General features: G+C 45.3%; 1 protein-coding gene across 3 annotated transcripts in view; it reads left to right on the top strand.

Annotated features, from left to right (window-relative positions):
• LOC148526846 (maternal DNA replication licensing factor mcm3) overlaps window positions 1-17,164 on the top strand; it is a 44,921-nt gene that overhangs the window by 12,504 nt on the left and 15,253 nt on the right. For 2 of the 3 annotated variants that reach the window (XM_088469775.1, XM_088469777.1), the window contains exons 5-12: window positions 106-344; window positions 4,074-4,182; window positions 4,258-4,411; window positions 4,495-4,626; window positions 4,770-4,978; window positions 8,105-8,279; window positions 11,494-11,617; window positions 12,168-12,321. In XM_088469775.1, the coding sequence (XP_088325901.1) occupies window positions 106-344; window positions 4,074-4,182; window positions 4,258-4,411; window positions 4,495-4,626; window positions 4,770-4,978; window positions 8,105-8,279; window positions 11,494-11,617; window positions 12,168-12,321 (1,296 nt within the window). The remainder of the gene's footprint in view (window positions 1-105; window positions 345-4,073; window positions 4,183-4,257; window positions 4,412-4,494; window positions 4,627-4,769; window positions 4,979-8,104; window positions 8,280-11,493; window positions 11,618-12,167; window positions 12,322-17,164) is intronic. The other variant, XM_088469776.1, reaches the window with a different exon arrangement.

Raw genomic sequence — 17,164 nt, forward strand, 5'->3', positions numbered from 1 at the left:
TTTAATGTTGTCTGCAATCACTCTAGTGTTTTTGTGTACTCCCTACTTGTTCATTTTTAATTTTGCCCATGCTTTCTGGTAACCTTCACATCTCTATTCACTCAGGATGAAGAAAACAATCCTCTTGAAACAGAATATGGGCTGAGCACATACAAAGATCATCAGACATTGACTATACAAGAAATGCCAGAGAAAGCCCCTGCTGGACAGCTCCCTCGTTCTGTTGATATCATTGCAGATGATGATTTGGTGGACAAATGTAAACCTGGTGACAGGGTCCAGATAGTGGGGATATACCGCTGTCTTCCGTCCAAGCAGGGAGGCTTCACATCTGGTACATTCAGGTATGAAATTGTTAAATCCTTTAGTTGAGGTTTACAACTTAAATTCTGTAGAATTCAAGAACCAATGTCTAGTTATATTGACCCTGTGCATCCTGCCTCCAGCATATGGTCATGGGTGGGTTGGCCTCCACTAATTTCTCTCCTCATAAGTGTTGGTCTTGAACCCAAAGTACAATGGTGTGACTATAGCCATAAGTGACTGCTCAGTGATTCAGCAGCACAGGAGACCCAGTCCCAAAGGAACACAATGGATCTTACAGTAAGTGAATTTTGATTCTAGAAAAGATATCTGAAGACCTGATTGTGTAGCTAAAATGTATATAATTGTGCAAGATTGTGACTAACACTTCTCTTTAGCATACTAACTGGGAACATGGTCAGGCCTCATGGGTGGTATGATCTTGTGATAGTGCACATGGAGGCACATCTCAATTCATTTATCCACATTGCGGTTTTATGAGTTTTTCATATGAGCCAGTTACATCTTAGGGCCACCAGTCCCCATGAAAATCAGACTGACATTTGTAGTGCACTATAAATATCAAAAGCTCATCTGCTGCCTTAATGAAGGTTGAGTGCATTTGGTACCCAGGCATAGAAATACTATTCTCTAGGCGTTAAACCTTAATGATGAAGTATAAATGCATATAAACAAGTAAACAGAAGGAATAACACTTGCCTTAGATGACATAGTAATGATGTGCTTTCCCTTTGGTTGATGCCTTAGGTAACTTTTGTTCGCTATAAACATTTTCTACAAAGCTTCCCTTGTACTGTATGTTGATGGCCCATTAGAAACGTTGAAATTGAGATGAAACTCCAATTCCGTGCACTCCAATGACTATTGTCTGATTCAGTTTCCTCGAACACCAGATGGGGGCAGAATTGTGCAATATGCAGACATATGGGCCCATTCAAAGATCAGTGGATTTTGGATATTCAAGTAATTTGCTGTAGACATTCAATCAGCCTCCAAAAAGAAAGGTCCTTTGTACGTTCCTGTTGATTCAAATACTGCTTTGCTAAAATACTAAAGCCAAGGGAGTTGGTTATCCTCGATAAGCCAAAATGGACGTGGTACACTAATGTCCTCAGCTTTTTGGGATAACCTTGACTGCCTGTCTGATCAGATCTTAGTCAGGACCAGTTTTTCGGTCAGTACTTAGATTATTTCATATTATATTTTAGATTATAAGGCTTTAAAACCAGTGTTGGCCAGTATCTTTGCTGATTGTGACAATCTGGCAAGCATATGTTTTGGAAGGGTTCCTCATTGACTGGTGGCCCATTCTACCAGATAGGTGGCTACCTCTGGCTAACATGACAGTGCATAAGTTATGCAAGGCAGTCATCTGATCATTGGTTCATACTTTAACAAAGTTATATTAATTTAATGTTTTTGTTGACTGATGCCAGTTTTAGGCATAATACCATAGTTGAGCATACCCTCCTCTGTCATCTTTGGAATTTTTCCATGATATTTTTGACCCTAATCTGATGCCAGAGAAAAGAGTATTTTTGGGACTAACCATTAACCACTTAACTAACTTATTTTTCTAAAAACTACACAATTTTTTTTGTTTTTTTTTTCAGAATGAGTTAATCAGTTGATGAGCATCGATTTCAACTTATCCAAAACTATTTAATAAAAAATGCGGTGTTTTTTTTTGCAAAAAATATTTTTTTCCAACTTTGGAAACCTCGTGACTTTCTAGTTTACAGCGGCTTCAGTCACCAGGTACACTTTAAGGGGCGAGGGTGGGTTAATTTACCTTTTCAGTGATTGCTAATCTCTGCACCCGCTGGGTGGGTCCTGCTGTGACCCCGGGAGATGGTGCTGGCAAGCACAGTGACCAGAAGGTCCCTCTGAGAGCAGCAGCTATGGGAGGATTCTCTTCCTGCAGCCGCTCACAATAATTATCTGACTGGTTGGAATATTGCGACCAGATCAGATAAAGCACTGCCTGGTAGAGTTGGAAAGTGTGACCATGCCAGGCAAGTTACTCTTAATCTTTCTAGGGATACTGGGCCTGATTCAGTAAGGATCGCTATTGCGTTTGCAGCTGCATTTACGCATGGGGGTCTGCTGCGAAAATATGCTAACTAATGCAATTGCAAAGCCGTCGCACAGCCAGCATAGTTGCCCACTACCGCTTTCTCACATCCGTAATGCTTTGCAGACCTGCGTATACATCTGGAACATCGAGTAACATCGGTCCCTCACGTACAATTACAGCAGCTCTGACCTGCCGCAGAAACTGCATGTCTTGTTGAACGCAGTGAGTCCTCAAGCTGGGTATGACGTCTCAGTGGCTAATTTATACATGCCCAGGAAGCTGTGTTCAAACTGACAGGCACGCCTGCATTTTCTCCGATCACTCCCCCGTCACCACCCCCCAAATGCTGACAGCTTGTCACTCACTCTGCTCAGCTGGATAAAGAATGATGGTTGCTCCATAAATATTAGATGTGCGTGGAACCCCGTGTTTTGTCAAAAATCCCTCCTCCCCCAAAGATTATTTATTTTTTATTATAGCTTTGGTTTTGGCAAAACTACCAAGTGTTTTGGTCCAAATTCTGTTTTGAATTACTTTAACATTGATTAAAATAGTTAAAATGCTGTAATATGGACATGTTTACATGCATTCAAAACCCAAGATGTGTTATTTAAATAGATGTTCTACGATTCTGTACTACTTGCAACCGCAAAAGAGATCAGGGTCGGGACTCTATTTGACTCCAAACTCCAAAGTCCGGGTGTGTGCGTTTTTCAGGAAGACTGAACCGCACCGCACATCTCTAATAAAGACAACTCTTAAATCCTCTTCAAACATACTTTGAACGTTTACACTAGGTGGTATTTATGCCCTGACACACCTGACATGTGGGAGAATTGGAGCTTTTATAAACATCTGCTAGGAATGATCCCATGTGTTGTGTGGTTCTTGTTTGCCTTGTTATGCTATTGCCGTCCATTAATATCAATTGCTAAACCAAATGACCATTTTACACTCATAGTGCAACTGAGCAGCGGATATGGAAAGCTTCAGAATGTTGTACCCCAACCGTATGCAGGGAAAGGCTTGCATACAAAGTAAGCAAATGTGATTTACACACATAAAACTTAGACAAAAGTCAAATTATATATGATCTCTAAATGGGGAAATGAGCCTCCTTTGTCACACAAGAGCTCTTCAACTCTGAAGAGAAGGCAGCTGTCAATGTGGCATCTCTATACATATGTTTTATCTCTTTATAAATCTGAAGGTATATTATAGAAACACAGCCTGGCTGCCATTCTGTTTAAGTGGTTGAAGTTATAGGGGGAGATTTATCGAAGCTTGTGGATGGAAGTACAGCCTGTAAAATGACATAAGCTGATTGGTTGGTACTTTATCTCTCTCCAAGGCTTAGTACATAGACCACCTCTCTCCACTTTCTCTTTCCAAGATTTGATAAAGCTCCCCCATAATGTTTACAATTCTGGCATTGTATGGTTTTAGTGTATAGGAAGCCATTCATGTGACACGTTGTGTGCAGCTTTACACTCTATGCTAGAAAACACTACATTGTATGCACGGTCATGGACTCTAGAGGGCATTAATGAACTTCAACTGAATATTTATCTGCACAAATATGAAGGACTCAGATTCATCATCCTTTATCAGTCATTTTGGTTAAATGCACAGACTAATTTTTTTAATATTTTTTTTTTTTACGTTGATTTAGGACCATTTTGTTGGCTAATAACGTCAAAGCAATGAGCAAAGAAATTGCACCAACGTTTTCAGGTGACGATGTTGCAAAGATTAAGAAATTTTGCAAAGCTCATTCGAAGGTAATATTAAAATGAATGCTAAAAATTGGCAACAAACATGTTAACTGTATGTTTTCAAAGTTTTATTTGTTACAGGATATTTTTGACCAGTTAAGCAAATCCTTGGCACCAAGCATTCATGGCCATGAGTATATTAAGAAGGCCATTTTGTGCATGCTCCTTGGTGGTAATGAGAAAGTCCTGGATAATGGGACGCGCATAAGAGGTGATATCAATGTTCTACTAATAGGTAAAGGCTAAGACTTTCCCATTGCCACATGTGGTCCTGGGAATTTTGATGTAAATACACATACATTTGCTTTCAATTTCTAGGTGATCCATCGGTTGCTAAGTCTCAGCTGCTGCGATATGTGTTGCACACAGCTCCGAGAGCCATTCCCACTACCGGTAGGGGTTCCTCCGGAGTAGGGTTAACAGCAGCAGTGACCACTGATCAGGAAACTGGCAAGTACATTCCGTTTGTTGTCTGTACTAGACATTGCATTCTACTGAAGTGGGCACATTTTAAGAAATGAGACTGTCCAGAAGTTAAAAAGTAATTCTCTAAATGAAGAAAATGACTGAAATCCATTCTTATGGCTTTCTAGGAGAGCGACGTCTGGAGGCTGGTGCCATGGTGCTGGCTGATAGAGGGGTTGTCTGTATTGATGAGTTTGACAAAATGTCTGACATGGACAGGACTGCTATCCATGAAGTGATGGAGCAAGGTCGAGTCACTATAGCAAAAGCAGGAATTCACGCAAGACTGAATGCTCGATGTAGTGTCCTTGCTGCAGCTAATCCGGTTTATGGAAGGGTATGTGTCATAGGACAAGTTTTCTTAATAGTGGGAAGTTGTGGCAGACTTTTGCAAGTATATCTGCATCTCAACGATTATGATCACCAGGTAGATTGTATACTATAGTACGCTACACATCCAGCTTTGTATCCACAAACCGTTTCATGTAGCTTCACTTACACAGAGCTTAATCTCGAACAACTGACATAACTTTGATACGTAGTGTTCTAACACGAAGAGGCCTGTTCAATTAGCCGCGAAAAGTCCTGTAATTTTCGCATGCTGAACTTTTCTCCAATATTGCTGGTTTTCAATGCGAAAAATTATCGCGCTCGTTCCCGCTTATCCCTGTATTCAATTAGAAACCGCGAAAACTGGACCTGGCAAAACTATAACATGCGAAAAGTGCTGTCAGATTTGGGGAAATCAGCCTGTCACTCCCCAAAAGATGCACTGACATTGATCGAAATAGCTGCTATTTAGCGTCTTTGCATAAGTGGTGAAGAATAGTATTTAGCAGTGTTTTTTGGAGAAAATAAGTAGTCCCAGCAAATTTGGGGTACATGAAAATTGGTGCTAGCATATTTTAAAGTTGCTAAAGTGAGGTTTTAAAAAATCCACCTGCAAACTTAGAAACACCTGGGGCATACTTGGGGATCCTCCTGGAGTCTATTTAGCTAGTTTAAGTTTGTCCCTCAACTTTGGACCTTTTCGCCCCCAAAATGAAAGTACTTTTTTGGGGTGATCTAAAGTATTTTTAAACTTATTATTTTTTTTTTTTTGATGCAGTTTACCTTTGGGGGACTGTCCCAAGGGTGCAGGGGAGTTTTCCGAAGTTTGCATTCCAAAACCTCAATTCTGCACTTTTTCGACACCTATTCATAGGCAAAACTTTTTCGCCTATTACATTGCATTGTGTTTTCGTGCACGCGAAAACTATTTGGAATTGAAACTTTCAGACTGGCGAAATTATGTCACCCGCGATAATTGTATGCAAAAAACTGCTTTTCGCCGCTAATTGAATACGGCCCTAATTTTGTGACCTACAAAACACAAACTACAGACTATAGTCTCTAAAGCTTCAGGTTCCCTCACCTATATCTAATAACTGGAACTATAAACACTTCAGTGCAGAATTACAGGTGAAAGGCCACTGTATGTATGAGGTGTGTGTGTATGTACTGTGTGTGTGTGTGTGTGTGTGTGTATGTATGCATACATACATACATACATACACTGCTCAAAAAAATACAGGGAACACTTAAACAACACAATGTAACTCCAAGTCATTCACACTTCTGTGAAAACAAACTGTCCACTTAGGAAGCAACATTGATTGACCATCAATTTCACATGCTGTTGTGCAAATGGAATAGACAACAGGTGGAAATTATAGGCAATTAGCAAGACACCCCCAAAAGGAGTGGTTTTGCAGGTGGTGACCACAAACCACTTCTCAGTTCCTATGCTCTTTGTCTGATATTTTGGTCACTTTTGAATGCTGGCGGTGCTTTCACTATAGTGGTAGCATGAGACGGAGTCTACAACCCACACAAGTGGCTCAGGTAGTGCAACTCATCCAGGATGGCACATCAATGGGAACTATGGCAAGAAGGTTTGCTGTGTCTGTCAGCGTAGTGTCCAGAGCATGGAGGCGCTACCAAGAGACAGGCCAGTAAATCAGGAGACATGGAGGAGGCTGTATGAGGGCAACAACCCAGCAGCAGGACCGCTATCTCCGCCTTTGTGCAAGGAGGAACAGGAGGAGCACTGCCAGAGCCCTGCAAAATGACCTCCAGCAGGCCACAAATGTGCATGTGTCTGCTCAAACAGTCAGAAACAGACTCCATGAGGGTGGTATGAGGGCCTGACTTCCACAGGTCGGGGTTGTGCTTACAGCCCAACACCGTGTAGGACGTTTGGCATTTGCCAGAGAACACAAAGATTGGCAAATTCGCCACTGACGCCCTGTGCTCTTCACAGATGAAAGCAGGTTCACACTGAGCACATGTGACAGACGTGACAGTCTGGAGACGTCAAGGAGAACGTTCTGCTGCCTGCAACATCCTCCAGCATGACCGGTTTGGCAGTGGGTCAGTAATGGTGTGGGGTGGCATTTCTTTGGGGGGCCGCACAGCCCTCCATGTGCTCGCTAGAGGTAGCCTGACTGCCATTAGGTACCGAGATGAGATCCTCAGACCCCTTGTGAGACCATATGCTGGTGCGGTTGGCCCTGGGTTCCTCCTAATGCAAGACAATGCTAGACCTCATGTGGCTCGAGTGTGTGAGCAGTTCCTGCAAGACTAAGGCATTGATGCTATGGACTGGCCTGCCCGTTCCCCAGACCTTAATCCAATTGAGCACATCTGGGACGTCATGTCTTGCTCCATTCACCAACGCCACGTTGCACCACAGACTGTCCAGGAGTTGGCAGATGCTTTAGTCCAGGTCTGGGAGGAGATCCCTCAGGAGTCCATCCGCCACCTCATCAGGAGCATGCCCAGGCGTTGTAGGGAGCTCATACAGGCACGTGGAGGCCACACACACTACTGAGCCTCAGTTTGACTTGTTTTAAGGACATTACATCAAAGTTGGAGCAGCCTGTAGCGTGTTTTTCCACTTTAATTTTGTGTGCTCCAAAACCAGACCTGCATGGGTTAATAAATTTGATTTCCAATCATTTTTGTGTGATTTTGGTGTTGGCACATTCATCTATGTAAAGAACAAAGTATTTAATAAGAATATTTAATTCATTCAGATCTAGGATGTGTTATTTTAGTCTTCCCTTTATTTTATTGAACAGTGTATATAAAAAAAAAAATCTCTAAACCCTTTAATATTTTTCCCTAACACAAAACGGTTTCATGTTGGTACATATTTATTTTTGAAGTTCTGAGCTCCTCTGTGTGTTGTAGACTACTTGCAGGCTTTATTAAAGTTGCAGATTATGAAATGGAGGCGAGGTCTTGCAGAAACATGGAAGAAAGTAACTGATGGATAGAATGAGGTTTGCTGCAAATGTCCTTTGCTGTACTGAGCAGAATCCCCCTTCCTACTTCCCATCTAATCATGGTCACTTCATTCATTTCAGGTTCTTTGTGCATAATATCTTAACTCATTTATTTATTTTTTTTGTATCAACAGTATGATCAGTTTCGGACGCCAATGGAAAATATTGGCTTACAAGATTCTCTGCTTTCGAGATTTGATTTGCTTTTTATTGTGTTGGACCAAATGGATGCAGACAATGATCATGAAATTGCAGACCATGTCCTGCGAATGCACAGATACAGGACCCCTGGGGAACAGGATGGATATGGTATGCGGTGCTATTGGTGCTCTGATTTTTTTTTTTTATTGGGGTTAATTAAAGGAGATTGTTAATGCAAACTACAGGTCTGCAACATACATCATATGTCTCCACTGTCTAACCACTTAGCCGAGAGGTGATGCATAATTCTGACCATACACAGGCTGAACTTCCCACTAGGCTGCATTGTCTGATTACAGAATTAGTGTCCTGTGCACCTGTAAGTTGACAAGTTTGATAGATCAGTCTGTTCAGCTAGAAAACAGAGCAGCTGGGTATTGCTGGGCCCTATGTAGTCATAAGATGTCAGAACAGCTAATGTGGTCTTTCAGATATCTTCAATAAAATAGAAAAAACTAGACGCGCTGATGATATCTCCAGAGAATATTTATACAATATAATTTCTCAAACAATTTAGAATTTACTTGATATCAAGGCTACTATACTATAGCCTACATAGAATTTTCTTTTCCTGTACCAATAAAATAAAAATGTTAGTGATTCTCTAGGTTACTGAGCGTAACGCACATTAATTAATTTAGAACAAACTAAGAACGTCACCAACACGATAGTCAATAGACACTAAAGTCTCCGTTCTCAATGTTTTCTTATTCAGTCATTTAACCTGTGACAAGTTATCTTCTATTTCTTACGGTCAGGACATTCACAGTGATGAAAAGACAGCATGTCTCATGAATGTGTTAAATACAGTCCAAGCACCAACTTCAGTAATCCTGGAAGGTACAGTCCAGGAACAGCAAGCTGTATGTTCTGGTAGTGCAACAATAGCTAGTTAGTATCTGCGTACAATGGAGATTTGACTGCCTTCAATTACTTTATGAAGAAAAGTATTTGTAACAATTGCAGCTGGTCAGTGGATTGGTTGCTATATATAGCTTTTGTGTCTCGATAGGATTTCCACTATAAGCCAGTGAAATACATGAAAATATGTGCAGCAATATGGTCAGACTGATAAAGGGTAACGTACACTTCCAGTGACCCTCACCAATTAGGTATCATCCATCAGCTGAACGGAGATTTCAATAGCCTACCTGGGTCTGTATGGCGCTAGGCCAGCTGTCAGCTAGATAGTTGATCCTGACAATAGCATATGCTTGTATCAGATAAGACGATGCACGTGTAAGTACACACTGCCGGTACAGTGAAATTGCGTAAGGCTCATTTCACAGCCTGGATTTAATGATTGAGCACTGCCTCTCTGTTGTGAGTGGCAATGCTGCAATCAATAGATCCAGGCTGTTACAGGCTCCATGGCCTAGAGTATTGGTCCTCAACCGTCAAATTTTCCCAACAGGTCTTATTTTGAGGATTTTTGCCTGTGGAAATGGGGGATAATTACTGACCCAGCAACATAGATTAACTCACCTATGCATGATTAAAGAAATCCACAAAACATGACCTGTTGGTGGTACTTGAGGACTGGAGATGAGCACATCTGGAGCGGGATGCAGCAAAGGTATAAATGCGGTCAAACCCCCAAAATGCGTGTTTGATGGCATTTGTCTTAGAATGTAAGCTGTCACGAGCAGGGCCCTCTTACCTCATGTGCTTCTCCTTCACTTGACTATACTTTAATATACAACAGTACCCCACCCTTGGTTGCCGATACCATGCTGCTTATCGAAGTGTTATGCAGCAATGTATTAATCATGTATCTGTCCTGCATTGTTTGTACTGTTAATAACTGTTTTCTTGTGTGCTTATTTGTCTATGTACTGTGTAAGGCGATGCGGAACCCTTGTGGCGCCATATAAATAAAGGATGATGATGATTTGTCGAATGAATCGGTTCTTACCCTATAGAAGTCTGTTGTTTTTTTTTTTTTTTTTAATCCATTGTATTTTATTGGTTTTTCAATAAATAGAAACAACATATACAAGAACATGACGTTTACGGTTATGCAGCAGTATATACATACATACAGATGTGTATGTATATATGTGTAATATTATAAATTATTATGGGCCTCTATCCGGAGAGGTATTCAATCTGATTTCTCCCAGCATCCCCCGCGTCCTGTGCCTCCTTCATAGACATAGACCCGGAAGTCCCTGATGAGCAATGTACAGCTCTAACAGAGAGCGCTGTCCTTAGTGATCTTCTTCATGCATACCGGAGTTACAAACGCCGGCATGCGAAGGGTAGCTGGATGCGTTGCACCCCGACTGTGATGCATCATTCATCCCCATGTCTATAGAGAGCAGGGACGGAGTGGAGCTGTATTTCAGCCCTGGCGGTCCGCGTGAAGGGGGCGTGGTTACATTCAGAGGGGCGTGCCGCTAGTCATGGGGGCTGGCTTCGCGGCTACCCCCCGTCTTTTCCCCGGCCCAGCACAGCAGCCGCCGGCCCATTGTTGCCTCCACCCCTTCCGTCTCTGAGACATTACAGTGATTCCGGAGCTGTGGGTTGGTGGACTCTTCATTTCCCCCTCCTCGAGCCGGTCCTTAAGCCATCGGCCGTACAGGTATATGCCAGAGGTGCCCAATGGCCAGTCCGGCCCTGATAGAGAGATACTGCAGGGCATCAAGAGTAAATGCACCGCTTCAACGTGCTGTGTGTGCTTTATTTCATATGTTCTATAAATCAGGTTTCCAAATGCGGTCCTCAAGGCTTCCCAACAGTTCAGGTTTTTAGAGAAATCCATGGTTGACCACATGTTATCATGGATATCTCTAAAACCTGAACTGAGCCTTGAGGACAGTGTTCGGGAACCTCTGGTATAAATACTTTCTGTAGATATTGTCAGCAATCCTAGTTTGTTTTGCAATGTGGCATACAGTACAGTTGCCCTTTTAGATAATTGCAGTCCTTTGCTGATGCTTGGTGCCTTTTTTTTTTTTATCTCCAGACCTCTCCCTACCTACTGCATTTGCCAACATACCTAGAGATTACATTTCATCTGTATCAACATGATTTTGAGGCAGTGATGTGATCTCATAAGTTTCCAGATAAAGTTGCTGTTGTAGTACAGTATGTCCGTTCAAGACTAGACTTTGTACTTGTTTGCTGGTTCATCCTTAGACTGTACCAGTATTACTGTATACAGTGGACTTTTTTACAAGTCAGTACAATTTTCTGTATCTAACTTTTAATACTTTAGGAATACTTACTGGAATTTGGTTTACCAAATATAATGTACACTACTTATTTTCTTGAATAAAATAATGGTCACACATTAACTTGTATTTTGCTTTGTACACAGCAATGCCTCTTGGGTGCAGTGTTGAGATTTTTGCAACTGATGATCCAAATGCCTCTGATGTCTCTGATCAAGAGCTTCAGATTTATGAGAAGCATGATAACCTGCTGCATGGCCCACGCAGAAAGTATGTGACTGAGTCCTGTAACCTGGGGATTTTTTTGTTTTGTTTTTTTGTTGACATTGGGTAAATTATATCCATTTCATATGAAAAAGTAAAGCATTTCACAACACTGACCAATTTAATGAGTGTTTAATAATCTGAGATCTTATGTATCGCATGATTGCCAAAATTCCGGTTTAGTAGCCACTTCAATTTCTTAAATTGACTACCTATTTGGTGGTTCATAATGAAATTGAGTAACTGGTCCACTCTGTTCCATAAATGGGAACTTTGAAGAAGTAATGATTGAATTTACCCTGGCGATTGTCAGCATTAATGCTTCACTTTAAAGTTGACCATAAGGCTATTGGCAGGACTTATAACTAAACTACACTCCCTTGTTTCATAAACTGGGATTATGCGGTCTGTGCCTTTCAGAGTCTGTACAGTATGTGCTCACTACTTATCTGCAGTTTCTGTGTGACTTATACATTATACAGAACATCACTGTTATCCGCATGGTTTCTATTCAAAATTTTCAATAGTATTCTTTTCCCCCTCATCTTACCTGCAGCAAAGCAAAGATTGTGAGCATGCAGTTTATACGGAAATACATCCATGTTGCTAAACTGATGAAGCCTGTTCTGACTCATGAGGCGGCAGATCACATATGTCAGGAATATGCGAAGATTCGGAGTCATGATGAAATGAATAATGACCGTGCGAGGGTATGTACATTTTGTACATAGGGTAGTGTAAAAGTACTAATACCCTATTAATAGGTTTCTTATCTCTTCTGACAGAATTAGGTAAAATGTTTTGTTTTTTTAAATTGCAACTATTTGCTCCTGGTACCAAATTATTCATGACACCTGTTTGCAACAATGTTTTACTTGCGTATAGAAACTGCTGGGTTTTGTGCTGGCCAATGTCTGGATTGAGGCACATGTTCCCTGGTTTATTGTTCTTTTAACCTTTATAATGTGGCCATCAACATGGAGATTTTTATTTTTACCATTTTCATGCCACCATGTTTCTCTTGGCTGCCAGGAAATCTTAAATCAGGAGCTAGACCTTTAAAATGATTCAGCTGGGTAATGTTTGGCTGGTAATTAGTTCTAAATGTTCCAATTGGGCTGTGGAGAGGTTAAACTTATTGTTTCTACTTCAGGGTCCATAGGGGGTCCACAGGGTTGACCTTGGGGTATAGCTGGATCTGGATCCATGGGCACCACGCAGTTAAAGCTTTGCTGCTCCCAGGATGCACTTGGGTCCATCCTCCTCTATACCCCGCCCCCGGCCACAGGCACCTCAGTTTTAGTTGGTGCCCGGCCGGAGTCGGGTCACCCTGCGCAGTGGGGCTGCATAAGCAGCCCCTAAGCTTTATTCTTTATTTAAAAAAAAAAAAGATTTTATTTTTACTGTCTTCAGAGCGGCAGCATCAGACTGTCCATCTGGACGTCTACGCTGCCGCTCCAACAGCCCCGCTGGCGCTGCGACGCCGGTACTGATCCGGGGATCGCAGCGGGACCCCGGAGTCAGTACTAGCGTGGCTCCGGGACCACCCAAGGACTGCTGCCGGACTGAAGGGGCCAGGTAAGCCGCGTGCAGCGCTGCACGCGGGGAAAATGCAGTCTTCATGCCGCCGGTCTCTGGGGACAGACCGGCGGCGCTAGTAGCGGCGGCGGGCTCCTCCTCTTCAGGAATACCCCGCGTGTCCGCTGGCCCCCGGGGTGTAAGTACCGGCGGGGAACCGCCTTCCCCGGGGGTTTAGTACTAGCAGGGGAGGCAGCCTTCCCTGCTTCAGCGCTCCTCCCCTCAGCCCAGCGCGCCTTCTCTCATGTGTGCTGGCGTCGCTGGGCTGTTATCTCCTGGCCACTCCTCCTCAGAGCTCTCCGGCGGCCATCTTCCTCAGGCAGCATCGCAGAGCTCCCAGGCAGGCTTCCAGTGGACCAGTCCCCCTGCGTACCTCTCCCCCTGCAAAGGACAGTGTTCGCAGCGCTATAGCCCTGAATCTGGGAGGTTGATTGTAGCGGAAGGTGCAGTGAGTATAACTTCTCTGCATGGTATGTGACTTTTTGCTAGTGCTGCTGTCTGTGCTTATTTTCTACTTACTGTCAGCTTTTTACCTATCCCTTTCCTTCCCCTACGGCCCGCAGGTGCGTGGGGGAGGGGTGTTCTTTCTGTGTACCTCACTTATATAAATCTACGTATTTGTGAGGTCCGTCACATACTGCGGTGTGCTCCTCAGTACCATATTGTGGGCTGTTTGGGTTGCATACTTGGGAGTGCGTGGGTGTTATACGCCTTACCTTGTTTCGGTGAGACACTTTTTTTGCAAAAAAGTGTCATGTCTGATGAGGGGAATGAGCGCTCCGAGGCTCCTGTGTTGTTGTCCTGCCGACGCTGTTCGGCAGGGGTTGACGGGGCAGATTTGTCTCAGGACGGTCTGTGCGGGCGGTGCCAGTTGGTACCTGGACCCTCTAAACCCCCGGTGGCGCAGGATCCTCCGTGGGCAATGTTTACGCAAGTGCTGGCGTCAATCGCGGACCGACTTGCGGTCCCGACTGCGGCCCCTTCTAGGGCGTTGCTCCAGCCTACCATGCCCCGTTCCCCGGGTGTGACTCGTCTGGTGCAGTCTCCTCCCGGATCTCAGACTGTGGGTCCTTATGCGGGTTTGCCGGTATACGTGCAATCCCCCACGGTGCCGCAGCAGTCGATGGTACCTTTTCAGGGGTATCCTCAGGTAGTACCCCCGCCTTGGGTGGACGTCCTCTCCAGCTCTGTTCAGAGTCTGGCGGCTTCGTCATCGGCTTTTCAACATATGTTGCACAGTGATTTGCCCCCACGGGCGTCCAAGCGTTCCGTTCCGGCTTCACTGGCGGCTCAGTTCACGGACACGGACGTGTCTTCGGATGACGGGGAGATCCATGAAGACTCTGACTCTGATGCCGGGGCCCAGGAGATGGAGGCTAAGTCTTCCATTAATATGCCGGCATTGGTTAGGGCGGTGCGGGCCATCTTTCACATTGAGGAGGATGTGCCCGCCCCCAGGTCAAAATACCCAAATTTTAAAAAGGCCAAGGTAGCTTTGACTGTTTTTCCCCTGTCCGATCAATTGACGGATCATATGGCAGGGGCCTGGCAGTTGCCCAGCAAGAGGTTCCAACCGCAGAAGCTGTTGGCTTCGAACTATCCGTTTCCGGAGGCTCATTGCAGGAAGTGGGAAACTCCTCCAGCGGTGGATTCCCACGTTACCCGCTTAATTAAAAGCACTACGCTGCCTTTGCCGTCGATCACCTTCCTGTCCGTGGGATCCTTCAGGGAGGAGGAGACTTGTTTGAAGTCTATCTACTCTCTCTCGGGGGCGGTGGCCCGTCCGTCCATGGCCATCTCTTGGGTGGCTAAGGCCATCGAGAGCTGGGCCAATGCTTTGGAGGATACCTTTCCGGAAGATGCTCCGGAGATCCAGAGAGCGTTGATAGGTCAAATGAGGGATGCGGCTTCCTACATTGAGGAAGCATCGTTAGACGCAAGCCTGCTAACCTCTCGGGTGTCGGCTGCAGCTGTGTCGGCGCGTCGGTCCTTGTCGCCGAGGTCTTGGAGAGCTGACGCTGACTCTAAAAAGGGACTGGAGGCCTTACCTTTTAATGGGGAGTTGCTTTTTGGTCCAGACTTGGACAAAATTGTGGACACTCTGGCTAAGTCTAAATCAGCCTTCCTCCCTTCGGCTTCTGCTCCTACCAAGGTACGGAGCTCTGCTTTTCGGTCCTTTCGGGTTCAGGGCAAGGCAAAAGGTCAGTCCTTCCCGAGGCAGTCGACGACCAAGGCCGCTTCTAAGCCCAAGAAGCAGCCCTGGAGTGCCAGGCGCCCTTCTTCCAAGCAGGAAGATAAACCTTCTGCCTGATGGGACGGGCCTCCCTCTGGGGGACCCCAGAGTGGGAGGCCGACTACTTCTATTTGCCCAGTGCTGGCACAATACCACCACGGATGCCTGGGTTCGAGAAGTGGTCTCCCAGGGGTACGCCCTGTCTTTTCGGCCCCACCAGTTTTTTTCTGCACGAGTCCTTCTCAGGATATGACCAAGTCTTTACAGATTCAGGAAGCTATAGAGTCCTTGCTGACAGCAGGGGTCATTGTTCCCGTTCCTCAATTACAACGAGGGACGGGGTTCTATTCTGTTTCTGGTGCGGAAACCCAATGGTTCTCATCGCCCTATCCTCAACTTGAAGTCTCTGAACAAATTCCTCAGAGTTCCCAAGTTCAGGATGGAAACGTTACGTTCCATCATTCTGGCGATGGAACCGGGGGATTACATGGTGTCCCTGGATATCCAGGACGCCTACCTCCATGTTCCGATAGCACCTTCGCACCAGCGGTATCTGAGGTTCGCTATCCTTCAACACCATTACCAGTTCCGGGCGCTACCCTTTGGTCTCTCCACGGCACCGAGGGTGTTCACGAAGATTATGGCGGTCATGGCCGCACATCTTCGGAACCAGAATGTACGGCTACTACCGTATCTGGACGACCTCCTGTTGCTGGCGAGTTCCCCGGAGGTACTGCTTCATCATCTCCACTTGACGGTCGCTTGCCTGCAAGCGCACGGGTGGCTGATAAATTGGAAAAAGTCCTCCCTGATTCCATCTCAGCGGATGGTTCATTTGGGAGCCCTGCTGGATTCTCGGCAGCAAAGGATCTTCCTGACCCCGGAGAAGGTCTCCTCCCTGCAGCTGAGGATACACAGTTGCCTGAGCAGTTGCCGCCTGTCGGTCCATTCGGCTATGAGGGTTTTGGGCTCCATGGTGTCAACATTCGACATGGTGGAATTTGCCCAGTTCCATTCCCGGCCTCTGCAGGGGCTGATTCTATCGGAATGGAACGGGTTACCTCACCGGATCCGCTCTCAGTTGCTGGTGTTGTCCTCGGAGGTTCGGCAGTCTTTGGTTTGGTGGCTTCAGACAGCTCATCTGATCGAGGAGCGTCCCTTTTGGATCCCGGACTGGGTCCTGCTCACGACTGATGCCAGTCTTCGGGGTTGGGGGGCAGTGACCGGCTCGTTGTCACTTCAGGGTCGTTGGTCTGCGGAAGAAGCTCTTCTTCCCATCAACATTCTGGAACTGCGGGCGGTTTATCGGGCCCTGCAGTCGTCCGGTCCCGCTCTTTACGGACGGTCGGTTCAGGTGCAGTCCGACAACGCCACCACGGTGGCGTATATCAACCACCAAGGAGGAACTCGAAGTCGGGCAGCAATGTCGGAGGTGTCTCGCATCCTTGCTTGGGCGGAGTGTCACATTCCAGCGATCTCGGCAGTCTTCATTCCCGGAGTCCTCAATTGGGAGGCGGACTTCCTCAGCCGTCACGACGTGCATCCCGGGGAATGGTCGCTTCACCCAGAGGTATTTCAGCTACTCGTGGACAGGTGGGGGCTGCCGGAGCTGGACTTGATGGCCTCCCGTCACAATCACAAGTTGCCCGTTTACGGGTCAAGGACAAGAGACGCAGGCGCCAGTCTGGTAGACGTGCTGTCGGTGAAATGGACGTTTCACCTGGCGTATCTGTTTCCTCCGA

The sequence above is a fragment of the Taudactylus pleione genome, unplaced genomic scaffold, assembly GCF_031769625.1.
Source record: "Taudactylus pleione unplaced genomic scaffold, aTauple2 ptg000093l, whole genome shotgun sequence".
Taxonomy (NCBI): Eukaryota; Metazoa; Chordata; class Amphibia; order Anura; family Myobatrachidae; genus Taudactylus; species Taudactylus pleione.